We start from the raw sequence: 23,969 nt of genomic DNA, 5'->3' as shown, positions 1-23,969 counted from the left end.
TCCCTTGATATAAAACTTCCATTTGTGAATTCCTGTTCTGTGCCAGGCAGCATAACACAGTAAATTTCCAGCATCTAGTTTAATCCTTTTGGAAGCACTGCAAGTTATGTCAAGGAAACAGGCTCTAAGACTCAGGAATTTGCCTAATCATAGAGCTTGTAGGAAACTTCATTTCACAGCATCCACAGAAAATCTACCACAGGTATTCAAGCCACAGTATATTTCTTCCTTTTTCCCTTTGTGATCAGTAAGACAGATACTAGACTAGCTTCAATTAAATTTAAATGTACTCTGCAGTTTAGAATAATTGAGATAAGTTTTGTACTTCACAAAATAGGACATTACCTCCAGAGAGTATTGGACTTGATACCAAGTTCTTTGCTTTTGAACTTGCTACGTATATTCAGAACTCTGATTTAAAAAAATTTCAGGGCAGAAATTTCCTCCAAAATTGATATAAGTAATATTTATTGGTGGTCAGATGAATGGCTCTTTTTGTTGTTTATTTCAGCTGTTTATTTACTTTATGCTGAGTAAGAGATTTAAATTTTTTTATTTAAAAAAATTTTTTTATTTTCTTTTTTTGCCAGTCCTGGGGCTTGAACTGAGGGCCTAGGCATTGTCCCTGAGCTTCTTTTTTGGGGGGGGGAGGGGGGGGTCCAGTCGTGGGGCCTGAACTCTGGGCCTGGGCGCTGTCCCTCAGCTCTTCAGCTCAAGGCTAGTGCTTTACCACTTGAGCCACAGCGCCACTTCTGGCTTTTTTTTTTCTTTTTGCTTATGTGGTGCTGAGGAATCAAACCCAGGGCCTCAGGCATGCAAGGCAAGCGCTCTACCACTGAGCCACCTTCCCAGCCCCCTCCCTGAGCTGCTTTTGCTCAAGGCACTCTACCACTTGAGCCACAGCACCACTTCTGGCTTTTGTTTTATGTTTATGTGGTACTGAGGAATTGAACCCAGGGCTTTTCATGTATGATAGGCAAGCACTTTACCACATTCCCAGCCGAAATTTAAATTTTTGTACAACCAAAAATTGAGAGATGTGCACATTATAGACATGTCTTTCAAAATATGAAAGGGCATATATTTCTGAACACTCACAGTTATAATGTAGTTATTGTCCTCATCTCTCGCAATGAGAAAACGGAAGTTTTGGACAAAGTCACCTATCTAATGACACTGACTTAGGGAAAAACAGTAAGCGTTATTCTTGAATGTATAATGTTAGATTAGTTATTATCAACAAATACTATTAAAAAGTGTCTGTGGGCCGGGCGCTGGTGGCTCACGCCTGTAATCCTAGCTACTCAGGAGGCTGAGATCTGAGGATCGCGGTTCAAAGCCAGCCCGGGCAGGAGAGACTGTGAGACTCCTATCTCCAATAAACCACCAGAAAACCGGAAGTGGCGCTGTAGCTCAAGTGGTAGAGCGCTCGCCTTGAGCTGAAGAGCTGAGGGACAACGCCCAGGCCCAGAGTTCAAGCCCTACGACCGACAAAAAAAAAAAAAAGTGTCTATGGATAAGTCCTTTTATGGAGACTAAAATGTTAGTTCCTCTTCCCAGTAGTATCTCTAGGAATATAAAACATGAGTGATTGTTGTTTTAGAAAGTGGTGAGACCCATGATGTAGTATGTTATTATTCCCAATAGAGTGATCTCAATAAGAAAACCAAATGAAAAAGAATTTAGAGCTGGGTGCTGGTTGCTCACACCTATAATCCTAGTTACTCAGGAGGCTGAGATCTGAGGATCATGGTTCAAAGTCAGCCCAGGCAGGAAAGTCCGTGAGACTCCTGTCACCAATTAACTACCAGAAAACTGGAAGTGGCTCTGTGGCCTAAAATGGTAGAGCGCCAGCCTTGAGCAAAAAGAGCTCAGGGACAGGCTCAAGGTCCTGAGTTCAAGCCCCACAACCAATCAAAAAATAAATAATTGAGTTAGAGAGTAGGATGGTCTGGGGAGTGGAATTCAAAGATTCAAAGTGACTTAAGAGTCTACTATGTAGATATAGTTACTATCCTCTTGGACCACATGTCTGCTGGAAAGAGAAAGGTTAATAATAGCATGGATTGCTGAGTGCTCTGACAGAGTTACGCTAGAAAGCTATAAGAACACTAGGATAGGGCATCCAAACAAGTGAAAAAAGGGCTGGTGTAAAATGAGTTGAAAAAGTTAAGAAATGAGGGTTGTTCATTTTAGGATTGGGACCGACCCATGTGAGATATGAACTATAAGATAAAATTGTTTGTTCCAGAACTGCAAGTAAATGAGTATAGTTAAGTAAAGGTAGAGAAGTTATTGAAGGGATTGATTAATTAATCCAGAAAAGTGAGTGTTATAATCCTATATAATTTCTAGGAAGGCTGCTTTGGTAGTGGTTTTTAGGCTGGATCACTGGGCAGGAAAAATAATAGGCAGGAAGATGAGTGTTGTTTTTGTCTTAAACAAGGTGAGGTAATCAGAGCCTAAAAGGGAATAGGATGAGAAGGAAGACACAGGATAAGAAAGAATACAGAATTAATGGGACTCAGTATTACAGGATAAAGGAGATATTCTGAATGTATATTTCTCTCCTTCCTCATTTACCTTCTCCCTCTCTTCCCAGACACCCCTTCCCTTCCTCTCCCTTTCCCTCACCCCTCCCCTTTTACAGCAGTACCATTTACTAGTAAAATTCACCAAGAGCAGATTCTCTGTCTCTGGTATCTAGTGAATATGAGTAAGAGATGGCATGGTTGAATCTTTTTTTTTTTTTTTTTTTTGCATGGTTGAATCTTACATATACCCTCTTTTTACTATGTCAGTCAGAAAATAAACATTTATAAATGAAATGAAAGTAAACTATTAAATTTTCAGAATGTTATACAGTGACGGAAAGAGAGATGTTAGTAGTAAGACAAGAACATTGGAAAGGGACATTAAGGAGTGTTTTATTTTGGTGCTGGTTCTGGGGTTTGAACTCCGGGCCTGAGTGCTGTCCCTGAGCCTTTGTGCTCAAGGCTGGTGCTCTACCAGCCTTTTGGCTGGGGTAGTTAATTGAAGATACGAGTCTTACAGACTTTCCTGTCCAGACTGGCTTTGAACTTCAATCCTCAGATCTCAACTTTCTAAGTAGCTAAGATTATAGATGTGAGCTACCTGGCTAAGTTGTTTTGTTTTAAAATGGAGAAAATTAGCTGAGCACTTGTTGCTCACACTTATAATCCTACCTACTCAGGAGGCTGATACCTAAGGATCAGGGTTTGAACCCAGCCCACAGCGAAAAGTCCATGTGACTCTTATTTCTCATTAACCAATGGGAAGCTGAAAGTGTGGCTCAAATGGAAGTCTTGCCAAAAAAAAAAAAAGCCAAGTGAGAGTACAAAGCCCCAAAGTTCAAGCCCCAGTACTAGAATTAAAAACAACAACAACAAAAAGTACACATAGATGAGAGTTGACTGTGTATGAGGAAGAAGTGCTGTAGAGCCATGAGTACATGAAGTGTGTATATGCAAGTATATGACATTAAACTTAGAAGTATTGGCACAACTTTCTTCCTACTAATTCCAAAACAGTCCTTACCTAAGCCTTTTCTAGTCTGTCTCTAGCTAAGAGCCCTCAATACTCAGATTTTAATTGGAATAAGAACCTGGATAACGAATTTTATCAAATGCCTTAGGTTTTTTTCAGTGAAGAAAAGTAGGACTCATGTCTCTTTACTGAAAGAGCAAGTGGTGGGACAGTTGGGAGAGTGGGAGCTGTAAAGAGCATGGAAGAAAGTGATTGCAAAGCTGCTTGAAGCCCCAGCTATTTGTGAAAACACTGCAAATGCAGAGACTACTATATGTATCAGCCCAGGAGTATGAATAGAGAAATGAGACAACTAAGTTAGCCAGAGTGGAAGGAACAAGAAGCAAGAGCAGTAGGGGTAGGTGTATTAATGGTAATGGGAGTCATAGTAATAGGGAGCAAATAAAGTGAGAGACTGTGAGGTCAACATCGGGTAGAAAACAGAGTAGATGATCAGGAGACTGGAAGAGCCCCTGATAAGGTCAGAGAATTCGTTAGAGCTTAGAAAGCTTCAGAGCTTGGAAGGACAGGATGTGTTTGTTAGGGGATGGGATATGGCAGTTTTGGAATGAGCAGGTCAAGGCAAAGGCAGCTTTGAGGATGGAGTCATGGGACTAAGGAACTAAAATAGTGTCTTTGATGTATATAGATAGAGAAGACCAAAGACTTCCTGTGTGACAAAGGCAGGGAGTCATGATGTTGTGGGATGTTGAGCATGGAACAGTCTGTTCCTGACAAATGTCTGTTGTGTGACATAAATGTGGGAATCAGTGACAGCTTAAATGCTGGACTCAGGAGCTTGGGTTTTATGTACATAGGCAGAGTGGTTTTCACAGACCCCTCTTGGGAAGATTAGCTACCGTAAGCTTGTTGGATAGGTTGGGAGCAGGGAGAGACTGAGAAAGACATGTTTTTTGTCTCATTTTCTGGCAGCAATCTTTTTGGGTTCCTTCCGCATGCCCTATCAAGAGATTAAAAATGTCATCCTGGAGGTGAATGAGGCTGTTCTGACAGAGTCTATGATCCAGGTAAGGAGCCAGAGGGTTCTAGGAGAGCTGGCTCTTCTGCACTACTGTACATCAACCTTACCTCCTCCCTGCTTAAGTAGGCCTTAAGCTTATTGCTGACTTGTAAATGCTAGTTTTGGAGAAGGTGCTATTTCTCTGGTGGTCAGGTTTATGTTACATATTATATAAGTCCCATCATCTCACTATTCCTGCAATCCCACCTCCAGCTACCTCAAGTTCTTTATAGTGGTCCTTGGACCAGAGGGTAGGGGGCGGTAACAAGAGTCACAGTCTGCTAGGCTGGAGTGAGCTGATCTCTTTCACAAAAAAAAAAAAAATCCATTCTCTCTTTCAGAATCTCATTAAGCAGATGCCAGAGCCAGAGCAGTTAAAAATGCTCTCCGAACTGAAGGATGAATATGATGACTTGGCTGAGTCAGAGCAATTTGGTGTAGTGGTAAGGCCTCAATTCCCTGTTGCCCTCCTCCCTGGAGATGAGCCTAGACACTTGCTCCTTGCTTCTTGTCTGTTTTGAACATGTCTTTGTCTTCTCTCTTCTCCCAGAGGAGACTCAGCCTGTATCTTTTTCTGACCCCTCTCTATTAGCTGTAATGGAACTGCTTGTCTTCTCCACTAGATGGGCACGGTGCCCCGTCTGCGGCCTCGCCTCAATGCTATCCTCTTCAAGCTACAATTCAATGAGCAAGTGGAGAATATCAAGCCAGAGATCGTCTCTGTCACTGCTGCTTGTGAGGAGTTGCGCAAGAGCGAGAACTTCTCCAGCCTCCTGGAGATTACCCTGCTTGTGGGAAACTATATGAATGCTGGCTCCAGGAATGCTGGTGCTTTTGGCTTCAATATCAGCTTCCTCTGTAAGGTGAACTATAGGGTTAGAGCAAAGAAACCAGTGGGAAAGCTACAGGCTACTATGAGCTTAGTGATGGCTTAAGGGGATCTTAGGCAAGCCAGAACTAATGGTTTCCTCTTTTGCCCCAAGCTTCGAGACACCAAGTCTGCAGATCAGAAGATGACATTGTTGCACTTCTTGGCTGAGTTATGTGAGAATGACTATCCTGATGTCCTCAAGTTTCCTGATGAGCTTGCCCATGTGGAGAAAGCCAGTCGAGGTGAGGCAGGTTATAATTAAGCTAGAAAGTGGTTCAGGGGGCTGGGAATGTGGCTTAGGGTAGAGTGCTTGCCTAGCATGCATGAAGCCCTGAGTTTGATTCTTCAGTACCACATAAACAGAAAAGACTCTGGAGGTCGCACTGAGTTTCAACTGGTAGAATGCTAGCTTTGAGCAAACGAAGCTCAGGGACAGTGCCCTAGCCCTGAATTCAAGCTTCAGCACTGCCCCCCCCCCCCAAAAAAAAGTGGTTCAGAACCTCAAAAGTTTCTGCACAGGTGAAAAGTATAGAGTTTAAATCACTTTCAGTTGAGACGATTTTTAGTGGGGTGATGGAGGGCTTAAGCATGGTATGTAAAGCTCAAGAGAGGAGTGTAAGATTTGACATATTCTTAAAAATAATAGGAAAGGCAAGTGTTTTCAGTCTAGATCCATAGTTTCTGTGGCACAGGCTGGATTAACAAACATCAGGCCTCAGTGTCTTGGGAGTAGACAAAGCATTTAGTAGAAATAGGACAGCTTTCTGCCCTGCTTCTGTATTCCTATAAATATATCTCCTTCCTCCCAAACCTGATTCTCAAAACTTAAGTGAGATTAAAATCTCACGGGATTTCACAAATTTCTTTTAATGATGTCTGTCTTCTGTTCTTAATACTGTACACTATGTGAAGGCTGGAAGTTCAGTTAGCAAATAATTACAGTCTTCCTGCAAGGATAAAACAGTAAATATGTGAAACAGCTAGAACAGAGTTGCATATGAGAACTAAAGTGCCTCCTGAATACCAGGACGCGTAGGCAGACTGGAGAGTGAAGCTATGGGGTCTTGAGGATGAAACTACCAGTAAACTCTTGCTGTTCACTTTTGTTTCCTGTAGTTTCTGCTGAAAACTTGCAAAAGAACCTAGACCAGATGAAGAAACAAATTTCTGATGTGGAACGTGATATTCAGAATTTCCCAGCTGCCATAGAAGAAAAAGACAAGTTTGTTGAAAAAATGACTATATCCTTTCTTAAACCAAGAGTTGCTCCCTGAGAGGGAAAGATAGACACAGACAGACAGAGACAGACAGAGAGAACAACAAAAACCCCAAAAACTTTCTGTAACGGGAAGGGTTCAATTATAGCAATGTTTAAATTTTTTTAAATTTTTTTCATTTAAATACATACATGGTCCTGAGAGATTTCTCATTGTTGTAGAAGTGAAAGTAAACAATACAGATAAACTAAAAATCCCCCCTCAATTCTTCTACTCTGTGCTATTGTCATGACACACTCTTTCTCCACTCGTTCCCCTTTGCAAAGGTAACCTCTGCCTCTGATTTTTACAAAAAAAATGGCATTGTGTAGCTTTTTGCAGAATATATCTTAGCCATGTTTCTACAATAGTCTGCACAATAGCCTTTTTTTTTAATTGCCATTTCCCATTCTATAGGTGTGATATAGATTATGGTTTACCATTCCACTCTTATGGATACTTAGATTGCTTCTGTGGTTTGCCATCATGAACAATGTTATTGGACATCTTTTGTGTGTCAGTGTGCGTGTCTGAGTAATTCTCTGAGCTTGGGGAGTGGTTGTTTGCTTCTTGGTCTTGATTCTTTACTCTGAACGTACAGCTTTGTTAAGGATGCACAGGAGCAGTATAACAAGCTGAGGATGATGCATTCTAATATGGAGACTTTGTATAAGGAGCTAGGTGACTACTTTGTCTTTGATCCCAAGAAGTTGACTGTGGAAGAATTCTTCATGGATCTGCACAATTTTAGGAATATGTTTTTGGTGAGCAAGGGCTATTTGTTAAATTCCTGCAGGGTTTATGTTAGTTGGTGTTGGCTATACCCATGTCTACTTCCTTCCCCCTCCCTCCCCCTCCCAACTCCAGCAAGCAGTCAAGGAGAACCAGAAGCGACGGGAAACAGAAGAAAAGATGCGAAGAGCAAAGCTAGCCAAGGAGAAGGCAGAGAAGGAAAGACTAGAGAAGCAACAGAAGAGAGAGCAGCTCATAGATATGAACGCAGGTAAGAAGTGCAGAATGACTGATGAGTTGAGAAAGGAATGTTTGGGAGACTTCTCTAAAATCCAGAGGCCAGAAAGAATGTCTTAGGTTTGAGCAAGTGATTCTTGGCAAGCTTTCCACTGAGATCTTGATGCTGGATTTCAACTTCAGTTCAGTTACTTACACATTCTAATTTTCCTTTCCTTTGCTGGTTTCACATTATATCTCACCTCTCTTGTGAGTTAATATTATAACTTGTACTCTTTCCTTCTTTCCATTCAAAGCTTCCTCTGGCCTGTTCTCAATTCCTCCATTAAGTCTTTTGGGTTCTTTCCCAAAAGTGTTTTCTTGACTCTTTCTACCTTTGAATAGGAGCTTCTCTTCCCTTTTGGTTTATTTCTCTAAGTATAGTGTCCCTAGGACCTCAGCAGAATTGCACATACCTATGAGATCTTAAACGGACAGCTTCTGGAAAGGAGTAGAGAGCTGGCTGCCCTCTCTTTCTTCAGCAGTCTCCTATTTCACTACCAGAAGCATGTCTTTGTTGAACCATATGGTCTCAATTACTGGCCCTCTTGTTTCCTGTCTCTGCTTTTTTCCTGCTGTAGATTCCCTGCCCCCTCTCCTCCCAGGCAGCGGAAATACAGCAAATACAGCATATGTTGCTCATGGCACTGAGCTGAACCTGGGGGGCCATGAGCCTTCTGCAAGGGAATGCTTCTCAATCTGTTAGAAATCATGGTGCTTGCTTTCTTTGCTGAGCGAAAGCGGCAAGGGCTATTATAATACCTCTGTTACACTTTTCTACAAAGTAGTGCCCTCCGTTGAATATAAATAGCAAACTTGTTCCAATAATGCCATTGAAGGTCACACCAAGTATCCTTCATCGTCCCATTCAATCTGGGGTTTTTCTCTGAATTGGCTAGGGTGCCCTAGGGAGGATGGAGTCTGTTTGACATATGGGATGAGGGCCACACCCGGTCAACAGGTGGCGTAGTGGACCCAGACCTTGTCCTGTTCATGGTACTTGGGTCAAGCAAGTGAGGTTAGAATGTAGGTCAACTGCACTGGTAATATTCAGACAGCAGGTGGCGCTAGGAGCAATGAGCCCTTCTTACAGCTGGCAACCAACCTGCTCCTTGGGATTTCACAGTTTCAGATTTCACTATCCTGAGCTGTTACCATGGAAACTGAGCCAGGCTGCAACTAGGATTCTGCATTAACTCTTTGTGTTCCAGCCAGGCTGCCTGATTCTCTTAAAAGCAGAACTGGCTTCAGGAAGATTGCAGCCACTGGAGGCAGTACTGAATTGAAATAACAATTACCCTCTCTGAATGAGAGCATTCATGAGAGGTTGATGTATATTAGAGTAAAACACTGTAGGACAAAGGAGTGATACAGTTGCCTTATTTGTTTTGTTTTGGATTTTTTTGGGAGGGAGGGGAGTCTAACTTGGTTTTAACTTGCAATCCTGCCTCCACCTGAAGAGCTGAGAGTACAAGCATGTGTCACCTTGGGTGGCATAATTGATTATTAATTTCACAATTGCAGACTCTCTGCTTATCTAGTCTAAGGAGACTATACGATACTGTACTGTATTTACTGATGAATATAGGGAAGGTAGCAATGAAGGAAAATATCCCAAGGTTTGCACAGAATAGTTGGCAGTAAAGCATTTTCACCACTTTTAAACACAAGTAAACACAGGCCTGTAAGACTTGAGATTGAGCCTTTCTTGACTTTTCAGAGCTGTCAGCCATTGTCAGAGAGTGAAGCCAAGCAATAGCCATTTCATGTGAAGCTTGACATTTGACAAGTAGATCTGACTAAAGAGTTTACCTCTCTATCTTTGTTCATGACAGAGGGTGATGAGACGGGTGTGATGGACAGTCTTCTAGAAGCCTTGCAATCAGGAGCAGCGTTCCGACGGAAGCGAGGACCCCGACAGGGTAAGTAAGCAAATGGAACCCAGCCTGGTTGCTGAAGAGTGTGAAACCTCTGTACTCCTGGTACTGCAAATATAGGACTAAAGAGCAGATAATGATGCTCTAGGGTTTAGAAACTTTTCCTATTTTTGCATGGAAAGTGGATTATCTAGTCTTTTTTCTTCCACAATAGAAAGTTCTAACGAGAAAACTGGTAACAAATCAATTCATTTGACTCATATTTTTTCTAGAAATTTGAAACAAGGAAACCATGCTTTAGGACATTGAAAGGACTTAGTGGGCATTTGTGTACATGAAAAAATAATTGACCTAAATAGAGAACCATGTATTAGGTGTAGATTGAAATACAAAGGAAAAGTCAAAGACCTTAAAGGAAAAGACATACAGAGAAAGAACTAATAGTAGCAAGTATAAAATTCTATAAGAGGCTAGGCACAGGTGGCTCATGTCTGTAATCCTACTCAGGAGGCTGAAATCTGAGGATTGCGGTTCAAAGCCAGCCGAAGCAGGAAAGTCCATGAGACTCTTATGTCCAATTAACCACCAGAAAACCAGAAGTGGTGCTGTGGCTCAAGTGGTAGAGTGCTAGCTTTGAGCCAAAGAGCACAGGAACAGCGCCCAAGCCCAGAGTTCAAGCCCCATGACCGACAAAAAAAAAAAAACAACTGCAAGAGGTAGTAAGATGTCATTGTTCTCAAATGTAAGAAAATAGAGGAATATCTCAAGGATTGTTTTTGGTCAAAGAACTGCCTTCTTCTTTGGATGCACTTATACTCCATTATCCTTGCCTTCCCCACTCAGTGCAACCTCCTCTACATGCACAGACTTAAGTGGATTACACTGAGCCAGAGCCTCTAAAAAGTTATGGACATAGGACATATAAATAATCCAGGCATTAGGATGAGAATTAATGGGTAGTTCAAAAGATGTAGCCAAGGCTGCTCCCCATGTGGGGATGACCTGTATCATTGTATCTACTGAGGATCCTTTGGGGCTAGGAATGATGACTTCTTTCCCAGATTGAAGGATGAGAGTTACATCAAAACATCATTAAAGACTCCTTCTTGTGAGAGAGTTAAAGCGAGGTTACTTACTCACTGGCTGATAGGCTTTGTAGTTCCATTTGATATGTACTTAAAGGCTATTGTAAAGAGAAGAATTGTATATCTAGTTTGGGGCAGTGCTAAGCTTTTAATACAGTGATGTCTCTAGGATCTACAATGCCTGTCAAAGCCTAGGAAGGATCAGGGGTTCAGACTATACCAACCCACATAAACTCAGTGCCCTGGCCCAAATTTCATAGATCACTGTGCATTTCATATGTGATGGCTGACTTTTCCCTATACTCTGAATATATCCTTATAAGACTTTAAAAAGAAAACTCATACTCATTTTAGGGGTCATCCCCTTAGAACTAGATTGCTAGAGGGGAGAAGTAGGGATGAAGAACTTAGAACTCACTGAGTTAGAGCATTCAGTCATAGGCATTTGGGTGGAAGACATGACTAGTAATACTATTTGGTATGTAGTCTTTAGAACTTTCCACGGCATTGTTTCCACCCACCATGCAATGTGGTTTGGCTTAACATTAAATACAACAAAAACATTAAATATTAAGTCTAATGAAAAGTACTTCATCTTACTACACTGTCTTCCATGTTTCTCTCAGCTAAGCTCCAGCCTACATTCAACTTCAGTGGGGAATTCCCTTTTTAAGCCTTTTCCTGTGAAGCTATACTAGAATCCCAGATGCTTCCTGTACACAAGAAGCCAGACATCAGTGGCTTCCCTATACTTGGGAGGCCCTGTTTCTCCTTCTTTCCAAGTGGAAAACCAGGCAGCGGAAGCAGGGATTTTGTCAGAACCTACCCTTTCAGCACAGAACAACCTAAATTAGTCAAAATACTGTCCAAGGGCAAGAGGGAAAACAGAAAGAAGAAGGAGAATGGGGCGGGAGATGGATGGAGCAAGGGAGAAAAAGGGGGGGACAGAGAGAGAATACTGAATTGAAAAGAGGAGGATGAGAATTACATGGGTGTCACTCTAGCCTGTACCCTTGTCTGTCTCAGGGTATGCTAAGCACTCTGAGGGTGTCTGGGAGAATCTCTTTGTGGAGGCAACTCTTTTTCTCTGGCAAGCTTCTTAGAAAGTAAAGTGGCCTCACACTGAACATAAAGAGGTTAGGCATGAAGCTGGAGTGCAGAGCACACAGGACTAGGGTGTGATAAAAAAGACCCCAAGTCAGATCTAGTTCTCATGCTTTAAGGTTTACCTTAAAGAAGTACCTGTATGTTTTCTTTTGTATAAAATAAGAAACTAGAATGCTTTCTAAGGTGCTTTCCAGTACTAGTATTTTTTTTTAATGCCATGCAGTAGGATTAAGAGAAGAAAGGAGAGAGAGATTGGAACTTAGAAGGCACAATTCTCTTAAGTACTAAGGCTCCAGCAGCCTAGGTTTCTCTGTAGGGCTTCTGGACCCAACTGTTCCACCCCTTGTCTAGCTCACTCTTAACTTCCTCTGATTGCTCAGAGCCAAAGAGCTAGAATCACTGTCAAGCATATCTTCCTAACAGTCTTTCCATTCCCAAGGAGGCAGCTGTCCCTATTCACAGACACTGGCCTTTTCCCCAGAGTCTGCAGGAATGTTAAAATCTTCCGGTCTCTGGAGATGGGAGGGAGTAACCAGTAGACAGAGACCCATTGAGGAGCTGGAAGAGAGGAGTTACTATCAGGGCTGTTCATTACAAGCAGCATTTAAACTGCTATGGTCTACAGGGTGTGGGAGAACAATGGTTTAAGTGTAAAGGGGAAGAATTCATGTGATTGTATTTCAGCTGCTATTTCTGGCCCATGATTGAGTCAGCTTGTGGTTTTAATGACTCAACTTTTATCTCCATGACTGAATTGTAACCTCTCATACACTGGCCGCTTGCTCACTGGGATATAAGACAAGAGAAAAAGAAATATATTGCTCTCTCTCCTTTCCTTCCCTCTTCCACTTCCTAGCAGGCCTCTAACTTCACCTACACTAATAGAACTGTCTAGGTTAGCTCTAAAGAACCTAGTGATTAGTATCTGACCTGCTTATAGATAAAAAGAATTAAGGTCTTGCCAAGATCTGTACACTTGGCTAATGATAGAGCCATGACTATAGTCTCCTTTTGTGAATTCATGTCCAGGGCTATTTCCACTGAGTCTACATGATTGATTAGACAAATGATGACATTGGCCTCTCTGTGTGGGCCAGAAATACTCTTTCATATGTCTTGGACATGGTGAAATGACTTCAGGGAGATTTTTCTGGTGACCAACCCCCACCCCCCACCCCCCCCCACCCCCGGGTCTATATACAAGGTGAATAACAATGATCCTATACCACTACTTACTCTTTCATCTGTTTTGTAAAAATAGGGCGGGAAGTATAATTAGGAGAGCTTTAGACAGAAATGAGTTATTTAGGATGGTAATGATTGTCCCATCTGTCCTAGTTTCCTCTTCCCTAAGGAAGCTTATTAAAAAGAGCACTTCTTCCTAAGTAGCGGTTCCTACCTAGCCTTTGTTTTATAAGGGTCTTTTCCAAATCATTAATGTCTAACTATACTCCTAGTATTACATGGTTAATTTTGGAGATGTTTTTATCCTAGCCTACCCTCAACTTCTAGAAATCTAGCCTTAGAGAACTTTGACCAGTACCTCAAGTTTGTCTTGTTACCCCTTCCCCCTAGTCTGAGAGCCCATTCTCTTTTTTTTTTTTTTTTTGCTTATATGGTGCTGAGGAATCGAACCCAGGGCCTCATGCATGCAAGGCAAGCACTCTACCACTGAGCCACCTTCCCAGCCCGAGCCCATTCTCTTATAAGTGAACAAATGAATAATCTCACATCCATCTGTTTAGTCAAAAAAATGCAGACTTTGTCCTGTGGCTACTTTTTAGTAGTCATAACTTAGGCTAAAGATCAGGAAAAAAGGAAGAAGGCAGTTTTCCTTGGTTGGTTTTTCCTCAGCCTAATGGTGGCCTTATGGGACAGAGTGGTAGCTAGGATGCTTGGGTTCTGTTGATTCTGTTGCCAGTTGCAGCTAGAGCTTTCCCATCCCTGACCTTGGCTCACATCATGTTCATCCCCAGTGTACCCACTGGCTCACTTCAACCAAGATCCTCACATGTCAGGAGCTAGGATTATAGGCTTGAGCTACCAGCACCTGGCTAAAACTTCTTGATGTAGAAAAATCCTAAAGCACCATTAAATTAGAAACCAAAGGAGTCTTCTAAGTTATAGAGGAAGAAACCAAGGAAATAATCAACTTAAGACTTGCCATACCCAGGACAAGTGTTCTGTAAGACAGGTGTTATTTCAACACCTACACTAGATACCCACTAGAGCCAGATACACTCAGGTGTTCATGTGTACATACATACACACACACACACACACACATACACTAATAGTTGTGATACTTCTCAATTTCTGCAGTCTGAATTTAAGAGAACAGTAAAGGGGTAGTGATCCATCCATTACCTTTTGGAAGATGAGGAATGAGGCTCTGGAGTAGTGCACGCTTTAGAAAAGAGAGGAAATGCTGAAAAGGTTTGAAGCTGGCCTCTGGAAGATTTTGCCAGTAAGGAGAGAATAAGAAGGTAGGAGGGGGCTGGGAAGGTGGCTCAGTGGTAGAGCACTTGCCTTGCATGCCTGAGGCCCTGGGTTCGATTCCTCAGCACCACATAAACAAAAAAAGAAAAAGAAAAAATCCGGAAGTGGCGCTGTGGCTCAAGTGGTAGAGCGCTAGCCTTGAGCTGAAGAGCTGAGGGACAGCGCCCAGTCCCAAAGTTCAGGCCCCACGACCAGACCCCCCCCCCCAAAAAAAATGAATAAATAAAAGAAGGTAGGAGGGCCCACATGTTGCCACTATAGTTGCACTCAAGTGGGTTGTTCTTCCTCACCTCAGTGGCTGAGGTAATAGTGTTGGTGTGTGTAATCCACAGTGGCAGGTGGAAACCCTGGAGTGTAGGTCACACCTCTCTGTTCTATTGCATGAGTCAGGGTCTTCACTGTTCTTTCTTTTCTTGGTAGATAACCTTTTGTGCTTTTGGGAAGAGGAAGAGGGGAAGGAGGAAGAGACCTTTAAGTTGGTAACCTGTGGGCATCCTGTGTGCTCCCTGCATGACCTGTAGTGTGAAAGGGTGGTGCTGGGTCATGGCTCTGCAGAGAGCCTAACAGCTCTTCTGAAGACTTGGCCTCTCTGACCCTGTTTGGTTTCTGCCTACCTCAAGCTTTTTGCTGGTCCAAAGGAAGTACTTTGTTCATGGCTCCTCTGGACTCTTCCTTGCTGCTCACATCCTGCAGCTTTCATTTAGGAGTACTAGACTAATTTTCATCTACTCTTCCTTAAGGAACTGGTTTTAGTTCACTCCAGCTTTTCCAGGTCCCCAGGAAAAGTTGTCTCTCTTTTAAAATTTGAATTATAATTAGTTACTATGTCTAAAATTCATTTTAAAAGGTGTGATTCATAAGTTTTTGGTACAGTCACAAGAACATGCAACTTCAATCACTGTTTAATTATAGAACCTTTTTTTTTATCTCCAAACCATCACTTTTTAAAAAATGATACATAAAAAATATATTGGGTATCTAGTAATATTTCAGTGCATGTACACATACTCTGTAATGTTCAAATCAGGGTAAACGTCTTTCTCCTCAAACACTTTTCTATCTTTAGTAATTAGCAGTCACTTCTGATTCTCCCCCTCTCTCAACCTGACAACCATTGCTTTCTATCTCTGTGGATTTGCCTAGGCTGAATGGAATCATGGCATATATGGCCTTTTGTATCTGTCTTCTTCAGCTAGGCTGCTCTTTGGGTACATGTAGTCTCTCTGTACTGCTTCTAAGACAGGAGAAGAGAGGACATTATGAAATGGGCCTGGTACCAAAGGGCTGCCAGATAAGATCCTAAGTCTGAATTCCATAAATGAATACAGTTGAAGAGAAATTCAATGGTTGATTGGTTTTTCATTTGCTTTGTGTGATGGCAACTAGAACTTCACAATTCCTTAGTCACTTGGGTTGAGATCTGCATCCCCTCTTGGCCATCCTTGATCTTCTGACTTCTGGCATACATTCATCTTTTCCCATACAATGCATGCATTAGGAGAACATAAGTACACACACACACACCCCTATACCTTATAGCGTCCTTGAGAGGTGGAAAAGAAGCAGACATGGGGAGGAACATGTGATATGCATGCAATATTAGTGTTGTTGCTCTTCTTTACAGGTGTTATCTTAGTCTATGTAGGGCCACTTCCTGCTAAATAACAGCCTTCCTGCAGCTGGCATGTGTTTTGGCTTAACAGCTTTCTTCAGTAGACCACTGAAAAAAATATTAGCTATTAAGCTTTAGCATATTTAATTCCAGTAAACTATGATGAGAAAATGGACTTTGAGTACTTTTTCTCTCCAGTTCCTACTGAGTAGCTGTATTTAGATCTTGGTACCATCATCACACAAGGGAGCAAGGACAAGATTTGCTCTTTTATACCATATTCTTACATTCTTTTCCATTTAAAACTATCCCACATGTTGAGGCTCTGTCCCTCCATTTTCAAAGTAAAGGGCCTATGTGAACTCTAGACAAAGCAGCCATATATGCATGGCTTCTGCTGAATATCTGCTGTAAAGGAGGAAAGAAATAGAAGGACCACAGTTCAAAGCCTCCCCTGGGCAGGAAAGTCTATGAGACTCTCATCTCCACTAAACTACAAAAAAAAAAAAACCCAAAGTAGAACTTTGGCTCCGGTGGTAGAGCACTAACCTTGAGCAGAAAAGCTCAGAGACAGAGCCCAGGCCCGAGTTCAAGCCCCAGGATCAGCACAAAGAAAAAAGAAATTAGGAATATGTGTCTTCCATGGACAGATCTGTCATGTCTTCTCTTGCAGCCAACAGAAAGGCCGGGTGTGCAGTCACATCTTTGCTAGCTTCGGAGCTGACCAAGGACGATGCCATGTCTTCTGTTCCTGCCAAGGTGCCCAAGAACAGTGAAGGAATCCCCACAATCCTTGAGGAAGCCAAGGAGCTAGTTGGCCGTGCAAGTTAAACTGGGCTCTGTGGCCATGGCAGTTCCTAAATGGATCCCGGACTGTGCACCTGAAGCATGTGCCTAAAGGGCCAAGGGGACATTCCTCTGAGGCGGCCGTTCCTACCACCTGACCCTGCCTTTCTGCCTGGCCTGCTGCCCTCTGAACACCTACAGCTTCAGCTGCCTGGAGGCCAGAGGAATAGGGCAGTGTGGGGAGGTCTGAGCCCAACCCAGCCAGCCCTGGCTGTCGTTACCAAAGCAGGGTCTGTGTGTGCTGCCTTAACCCTGTCTCCTCTCTGTTACCCAGAGGGCCTGGTCTCAGGCAAGGTCCAGCCTGCTTTTCTCAGCCCGACTTTATAGTGGGCATTCCCTTAGGTCAATCTTGCTGATTTTGTGCTTTTCTGGCCCTGAGAAACAGCATGGGGCTTGTGAACCTATGGGTAGATCCCTCGTCTTACTGCTATCACCTCGGCTCTTCTTCCTGGCTATTATTTATTACTAGTGCTGTGGCATTGGGAATTGCTTCTGAGGAAGCAGGGGAGCAAATCCCACCCTTAACCCCACCTTCTTGGGAAAAACCTTCTAGACAAGGCTCTGGACCACTTGTTCCACTGTGGCCCAGGCCTGAGCCCACAGGGCATAGTAACAGCATGGGGCCTGCCCCCAGCCTGCTGCTTGCTATGCTTTATGCCCTTGCTTCCCTGGACCCTCTGCACCAGCCCCCAGGCCACTGAGCCAAGGTCTCTTCTCACGCCTTCCCTAGAGAGCTTTGGTGCATCTCATTTGGAGATAGGCTATATAGTTCACCATCCCAGCACCTAACCCTCTGTCTCCAAGGATATGGGAGGTGGAGCCTCCTGGCTGAGAAATTGTTTTGCATATGGATCTATTTTTGTATGAAAAAAAATTTTTTTAAGATAACTTCCTTTTCCCTTCCCCCTCCATAATGTAAGAGGTTTTGATGTAGGTTCAGGAGTTCCTGAGGATTCTTCTTTGGCTTCCATCCTGAACATGCCCTAGACCTTGGCCTCAAGCCCTTAAAACTTCTGAGGCCAAGGCAGATCACTCCCAGCACCACTTATGGGACAAGATGAGTCTCCTCTGATTGGGCTAAGCCAGGTCCTCAAAATAGCAGGAGCTCTGGGGCCACAGTTTATGAATTTAATTAATTATCAAGCCAAATGTGCAGATGCTAACTAGACGCTGGGAAGTGAGAGAGGGTACCCTGCACACTGTACCCTTGCTCCCATCTGAATAGTGTGCAAACCAAACTGCTTGGTGGCCCAACCTCAGGATCAGGAAGCTCACATTCTCTGGCTAAGGGTGACAGCTTTGCCCTCATGCTCCTTCCAGCTTTCAAACCACAGCTACTGAGAGTGGCACTGTTTGGGTTTGGCCCAGAATTAGAGCTGTTAGCCCAGGGGGAGCTTAGGAGACCTGAGGGCACCTACAGAAGGGGCTTTGTGGCCAGCAAGGAAGGTTGGGTTGCTAAGCTTGTGTCTGAAGGGGCACTGGAAGCTCCTCTGAATGATTCCTGGAGAGACTATGGGACAGGAAGGCTGTCGCTCCCCTGGGTTACCTAACTTCCCCTTGCTCGATGACATCTGGGGCTTTGGCCCTTTCTTTTTTAAATCTACTTTAGTAAGATGCATTTAATAAAAAAAAAAAAAAAAAAGGTAAGGGGACAAACGCAAACCTGTTTGCCTCGCCTCTGGGGCTTCTGGGGTGCCATCACCTCTGGTCTGATGGGTTTGTTTCCAACAGTTAATAAAGCATTGAAACAGTGCCAGCTGCCTTCTTCACTCCAGTCTGGGTGCCTCTGCTTCTTCTGTGTCACATCTCTGGTTTACCTGATAAACTAGGCAAAAACTAAAGCTATCAGACACTATACTTGGGCCTAGGGCCCAGGTCAATATATTACTCCATGGTGTTTCTGAATGGCAGATCTTGCCTCAGGGTCATTTTCTCTCATTAATGAAATAAGGTAATCAGGTCAGCTTCCTGGCTCTTCCACATTGCTACCTCTTGGCTTAGAGCCCTTTAATTCTTAAATCTCCTCACTTCTCCATGTCCCCAGATGTCCTAGTTTACTTATGGTTACCTGTGCCTCTTGTGCAAAGCAGAGCATCTGATTCCCATTCCCTGCTTGGCAGTTCAGGAACCTCTGACCACATTCTAGGCTAGAGGGCATTAAGGCTAGGGCTGGAAAGCTGCGCTCATCTTACAGAGGTCAGAGCCAGAGGTCGAACTCCAGATGACTTGCCACTATGGACCATGCAAACCTTACAGCAATAAGCACGTCAGTATGGGCAGGGAGGGACCTGGAGAGGACTGCAAACCCACTTGTGCAGCCTCTAAAAAGCCCTTTAAATAGTCCCAATGCCGGCTGGGGCAGCTGCCTCCCCGTTATAGCCAGAGGTGTGGGGGTGGCTGCCTGCCTCCACCCTTCCTCTCCCAGGCCATGGGTTTCTGGCTCAGACATTTACAGGCACACATACCAATTAGGGGACCAACCACTGCTGCTCATGAGCTCTCCCTGTCTGCTGCTATGCCTGGAATAGAACCCAGGCGCCCGGCACCCCGCCCCTTTGCACCCCAGCAGAGAAACAAAACTCTGCTCCCATCTCAGCTTGCAAGCCACCCTTCCTCCCAAGCAAGAAAGTCGCCTCCAGATGCTCGGTTGGAAGGCTTGGTTTCCATGACAACAGACCTGAGGAGGCAGAACCTGCCTCAGAGAATCCTAATGGAGAAAAGCCCAGAGACCCGCCTCCCCCTGCTCTGTACTTGGGCAAGCCTTCGCTGACCCTCCTAATAACCCCAATGCGTTTCTGCCCTTCTCTTCCTGATCCTCCTTCCCCTTTTCGGCGTTTTCAAGGGACTGCAGCAACCTAGCAAATCGATGTGCTCTGAGGGGTGGGGGGGTGGGAGAGCGGGGGGGGGGGGGGGGGGAGGGGCGAATGGATAAGCACCCCAGAGGTGGGAGGATGGGGCGAGCTGGGTCTGTCATTTCTTCCTGCACGTCCTTTCAGTCCTCTTTACCCCCTCCAGAAAGAGATGTGCCCTCCAAGAGCCATGAACAGAAATGCAAATTCCAAATAGGGAACCTGAGACGCAGGCTATGGACTCAGCCTGGAGAGAGAATCGCCTCCGCTTTCCCCCCTGCATTCATTCCCTCCCACGTTGCGGTGTTCCCCCAAGCCTCTAGGCAGCGGGGGGCGGGTTGAGGGTGTGTGGATGGAGGCGGAAGAGAGAATCCATCCTCCTAAGCCCTAGCCAGTGCGCTGAGGGGGCGGGGTGGTAATGTTAGTGGAAAGGGACATGCGCTAAGGAAGCGTACCCTGCGTCCTCAGCGCTGCTGGCCCAGCGCCGACCAGCCCCCACCCCCACCGCCGCCCCGCCCGCACAGGGGCTCCTCTTCTGCCCGGAGACTGATGCCTAACGCAGACAGCCGCAAGCGTATTACTGCGCACTCAATTGCACACGGACACGCGGCAGGCAAGCTCCCCGCCCCACGACGGACGCGCCAGCCCATCACACGCGGCATTCAGGTGCACAAGCACTCTTCCAGCCCATCGCACAGTTACAGATGCACAAAGGTGTAGGAAGCACGCACAGCCATATTGGATAGCCGTAGACACGGCGACATTCTCAGTCTCACACACACACACACACACACACTCAATGACACAAAACCAAGACTCAAACTGTCATCTTCCCAAACCTGTTTTTTCCTACACAAATGCCAGGGGCTCCATTTCTCCAACAGAAACAACCAGCCTTTCAGAAGAAATCTTTTTATTATTTTTTGTTCGAAGAAAAAAGCCATATAAATATTAGAGTATAAAACTTGCGTGAGATACAGGAAGGGAATGGGGGTGGGAGCTACGTGACTATGCAAAGAGAAGCGCTTATAGAAGAGTCAGTACCAGGGAGGGGGTCGCCGCAGCGCGTGGACACAGCACAAAACACAGCACGGGCCGCCGCAGGCAGATTCAAGGACAGACGGCTGCGCCAGCCTGCCGCCCGCTGCCCACTCGCCATCACGTAAAAGCACACCGCACTACACTATCGGCTATTCTACACCAGCCGGGGGAGGGGGCTCTACACTATACTGTAAGGGCTGGGATAGGGTTCTCTAGAGGCCCCGCTGGATGAACGGGACCACAGGGGCAGAAGGGAGTGGGGAGGGGAAAGTCTATACACAAGGAGGCACTGGGGGACTTTAACCAGGCTCTGGCCACTAGGGGGCGGAGGAGGGCCCTGGGCAGTGGCCTTCACCGAGAAGAAAGGGCACCTGGCAGGGAGAGTTTAAAACAGGCTTGAAGAGGGCAAGGAGCCTGCCTGGAGAAGCCCCATGATGGGCTGAGACTTTCGGTCCATTTGGTCCCTGCACTAGCTCCTTTGGCCCCAATCTAGGGATCAAGAATGGCCTCCTTAGGCCTTCCTTCCCACTGGGGCTCCATTGACCCTTCCACTGGGGGGCACCTCTGGAGTACCCAGCACCCACAGAGGTTCCTCTGACCTCTCCAGAGGACCTGACCCTAAATCCACTCAGAGCTTCCTTGGACTGAAATGCCAGTTTAAATCCATTGGTCCCGGTAGCTCAGCCCCCAAAGCTGGCTGCCTAGGCTGAACCCAATATAGAAGGTGGAGGATCCAGCCTAGTACGTGTTTATGGCTGGAATTTGAGGATTTGGCTAGTATTCGGGGACATACAGAGCCTTCTGCAAGCCCCTGGTAACCTTGGGCCAACCTTCATCCATCCCCCCCAGCCATATACATACACTTCCCTTCTTTATCTTACCACCCCCTACTGTCTCAGAACATGCAATGTAGTCTTGTTAGAGGAGTGCTAGGGAAGTCACAGCATGCATTGGGAACATCAAACAATGAAAAACAGAAGACTGGTCCCCAGGGCATTGGGAAGAGGCTTGGTGGCAAAATGCCTTCCCTAAATCCAGCAAGTATCAGTACCATGGGGATGGTGACTGTATCCCCCAAAACTTGACCATGAGTCTCTGCTCTAGAAGGAGGTGAAAGGGTTGGCACCAAACCCTGCTTTGGGGGAAAATTGAAAACTGGAGGAGAGGCCAAGAGGTCTTGATGCTCTTCCAACTTCAGAACCATGAGCCTGTTTAGGTTACCTGGTGCCTCAACACCCCCCAACCACCTTGTTCAAGGGAACTTTTAAGAGTAAGATGGGATGGGGAGGAGGGAGGCAGGGGACAAATGGCCTAATTGAGTTGGAAGATGGAGGAGTTCAGCTGAAACTAAAGGGCGTGTGACAAATGGTACTTAGTGTCTACACTGCCCCCACAACCCCCACAGATACAGCAATTGATTGGATGGGGGTTCCCAGCAGAACTCCCCTTGCATATTCAACCCCCCCTGTGGGCAGAGAAAGGGGGGGTGTTGACTGGGCACTTGTTTCTGTTTCCCAAGGGGAGCATGGCCTTGGCCCCTACCAATATCCTGGGGGTGAGCCCTGGAATTCTGAGACCTGGGTACAGGTAAGGTGAAGCTGAGCTGGTTGGGGAGGGAGGCTGCCCTGTGGCTTTAGGCCTGGCCTCCACACTACTTCTTCTCCTTCTTGCCAGACTTCTTCTTGTTGCCATTGCCACCTGCTGGGGTTTTACCATCCCGCTTGCCAGCTGCATTGGTCAGTGTAGCATTGCTGCCTGGGATGTAGACATTCTGGCGGTAGTCAGGCACATGCTGCAGGGTGAACTGGGGACCATAGCGAGCACTCAAGCCCATAGTGCCAGCACCCCCTCCCAGGGTGGAGCTTCCATCAGCAGCCTCTGCAAAGACAAAGAAAGGATCAGCAAGTACAGTGACAAAACCTAGGTTTGATTTCTAGGGGTGTTTTGTTTTTTGTTTTTATTTTGTGAATTCAGGCTCTTAACCTTGCTTGGTTTGCTTGTTCAACTACCACTCTATCACTTGAACCATGCTTCTAGCCTAGCTTTTTGCTAGTTGTTTTGGAGATGGAATCTCACAGACTTTTCTGTCTGGGCTGGCTTCGCATTATGATCCTCTAGATGGTTTCCTCCTGAGTAGCTAGGATTGCAGGCATGAGCTACCAAGGCCTCGCTTCTAGCTCTTTTTCTTATTGTGATCCTATAGAAGTTTATCTAACCACCTTAGTATTATGATCTGCAAAATGGAGGCAAGAAAGCATATCCATGGTTTTTGTGAAAACTAAACAAGAAATTCTATGTAAATTACCTAAATAGCACCTGGTGAAGGGTAAGTGCTCATAACCTGCTAGCTAGTAGCTCTCTCTCAGGGTGGACCCCCAGGCCCTAAACTTTTGCCCTCACTTTTTGTGTAGGAGACTCTAGCTTCCATACTAGGCAGTAGTTGGTATTCACTCTTATCTTTCCCTGACCAGTGCTTGTGATATATATTATTAACCATAGTTCTGGTGTGTGTGTGTGTGCGTGTGCGTGTGTGTGTGTGTGTGTGTGTGTGTGCTTACAGGCTTTCTTTTGTTCTTTTTTTTTTTTTTTTTTTTTTTTGTCGGTCGTGGGGATTGAACTCAGCTTGGGCGCTGTCCTTGCACTCTTCAGCTCAAGGCGAGCCCTCTACCGCTTGAGCCACAGCACCACTTCCGATTTTCTAGTGGTTTATTGGAGATAAGAGTTTCATGGACTTTACTGCCCGGGCTGCCTTTGAACCGCAATCCTCAGATCTCAGGCTCCTGAGTAGCTAGGATTACAGGCATGAGCCACAGGCGCCCAGCTCTTTCTTTTGTTCTTTAAGATAGAGTCTTTGTAGCCCAAACTAGTCTGGAACTCATTATGTAGCCAGGGCTAGTTGCCTGAAGCTTACAAACCTCATGCCTCTGTTTGTCAAGAGCTAGGATTACAGGTATGTATTATACCACTTTGCCAGTCTCAAGCATTCATTTTCTGGTGTAATTTGACTATTACAATTCCTAGCTTCCTTCTGACCTGGGAATAGAAAGGGGAAGAGTTGAGATCCAGCATCAAAGTGTCACGATTCCTTGCCAGATGCCAGTGGCTCACCCCTATAATCCCAACTACTCAAGAAACTGAGATCTGAGGATCTCAGTTTGAAGCTGGGCAGCAAATATCCATGACACTCATTGTTGGGACCCAATCTTAATGTTAGGACCCAGTGAGCCTATGTGACTCCACCCTGGTTAAACATCCATCTTGTTTACAAGTTTAGGAAAAATGTGGATTGCAAGTCTCTGGTAACAGAGCCTAAAGGCCAGGTGGATGCGTCATTAAGGAGCACATATGTAA

General features: G+C 45.0%; 2 protein-coding genes across 19 annotated transcripts in view; one reads left to right on the top strand and one right to left on the bottom strand.

Moving 5' to 3' along the window:
* The window catches only part of Diaph1 (diaphanous related formin 1), a 102,539-nt gene extending 84,059 nt beyond the window's left edge, over positions 1-18,480 (top strand). For both annotated transcript variants that reach the window (XM_042691939.1, XM_042691938.1), the window contains 9 exons: positions 4,480-4,574; positions 4,909-5,010; positions 5,191-5,430; positions 5,551-5,680; positions 6,555-6,679; positions 7,294-7,458; positions 7,562-7,697; positions 9,538-9,624; positions 16,556-18,480. In XM_042691939.1, coding sequence (XP_042547873.1) covers positions 4,480-4,574; positions 4,909-5,010; positions 5,191-5,430; positions 5,551-5,680; positions 6,555-6,679; positions 7,294-7,458; positions 7,562-7,697; positions 9,538-9,624; positions 16,556-16,713 — 1,238 coding nt within the window. In that variant the 3' untranslated portion in view covers positions 16,714-18,480. The remainder of the gene's footprint in view (positions 1-4,479; positions 4,575-4,908; positions 5,011-5,190; positions 5,431-5,550; positions 5,681-6,554; positions 6,680-7,293; positions 7,459-7,561; positions 7,698-9,537; positions 9,625-16,555) is intronic.
* A 1,993-nt stretch (positions 18,481-20,473) lies between these two features.
* LOC122118086 (protocadherin gamma-C5) overlaps positions 20,474-23,969 on the bottom strand; it is a 195,133-nt gene continuing 191,637 nt past the window's right edge. For all 17 annotated transcript variants that reach the window (XM_042691952.1, XM_042691950.1, XM_042691949.1 and 14 more), the window contains exon 4: positions 20,474-22,496. In XM_042691952.1, the coding sequence (XP_042547886.1) occupies positions 22,270-22,496 (227 nt within the window). In that variant the 3' untranslated portion in view covers positions 20,474-22,269. The remainder of the gene's footprint in view (positions 22,497-23,969) is intronic.

The sequence above is a fragment of the Dipodomys spectabilis genome, unplaced genomic scaffold (genome assembly GCF_019054845.1).
Source record: "Dipodomys spectabilis isolate Male_0828 unplaced genomic scaffold, ASM1905484v1 ptg000147l, whole genome shotgun sequence".
NCBI classification, from domain to species: Eukaryota; Metazoa; Chordata; class Mammalia; order Rodentia; family Heteromyidae; genus Dipodomys; species Dipodomys spectabilis.
This window is presented reverse-complemented; position numbering and strand designations above follow the sequence as displayed.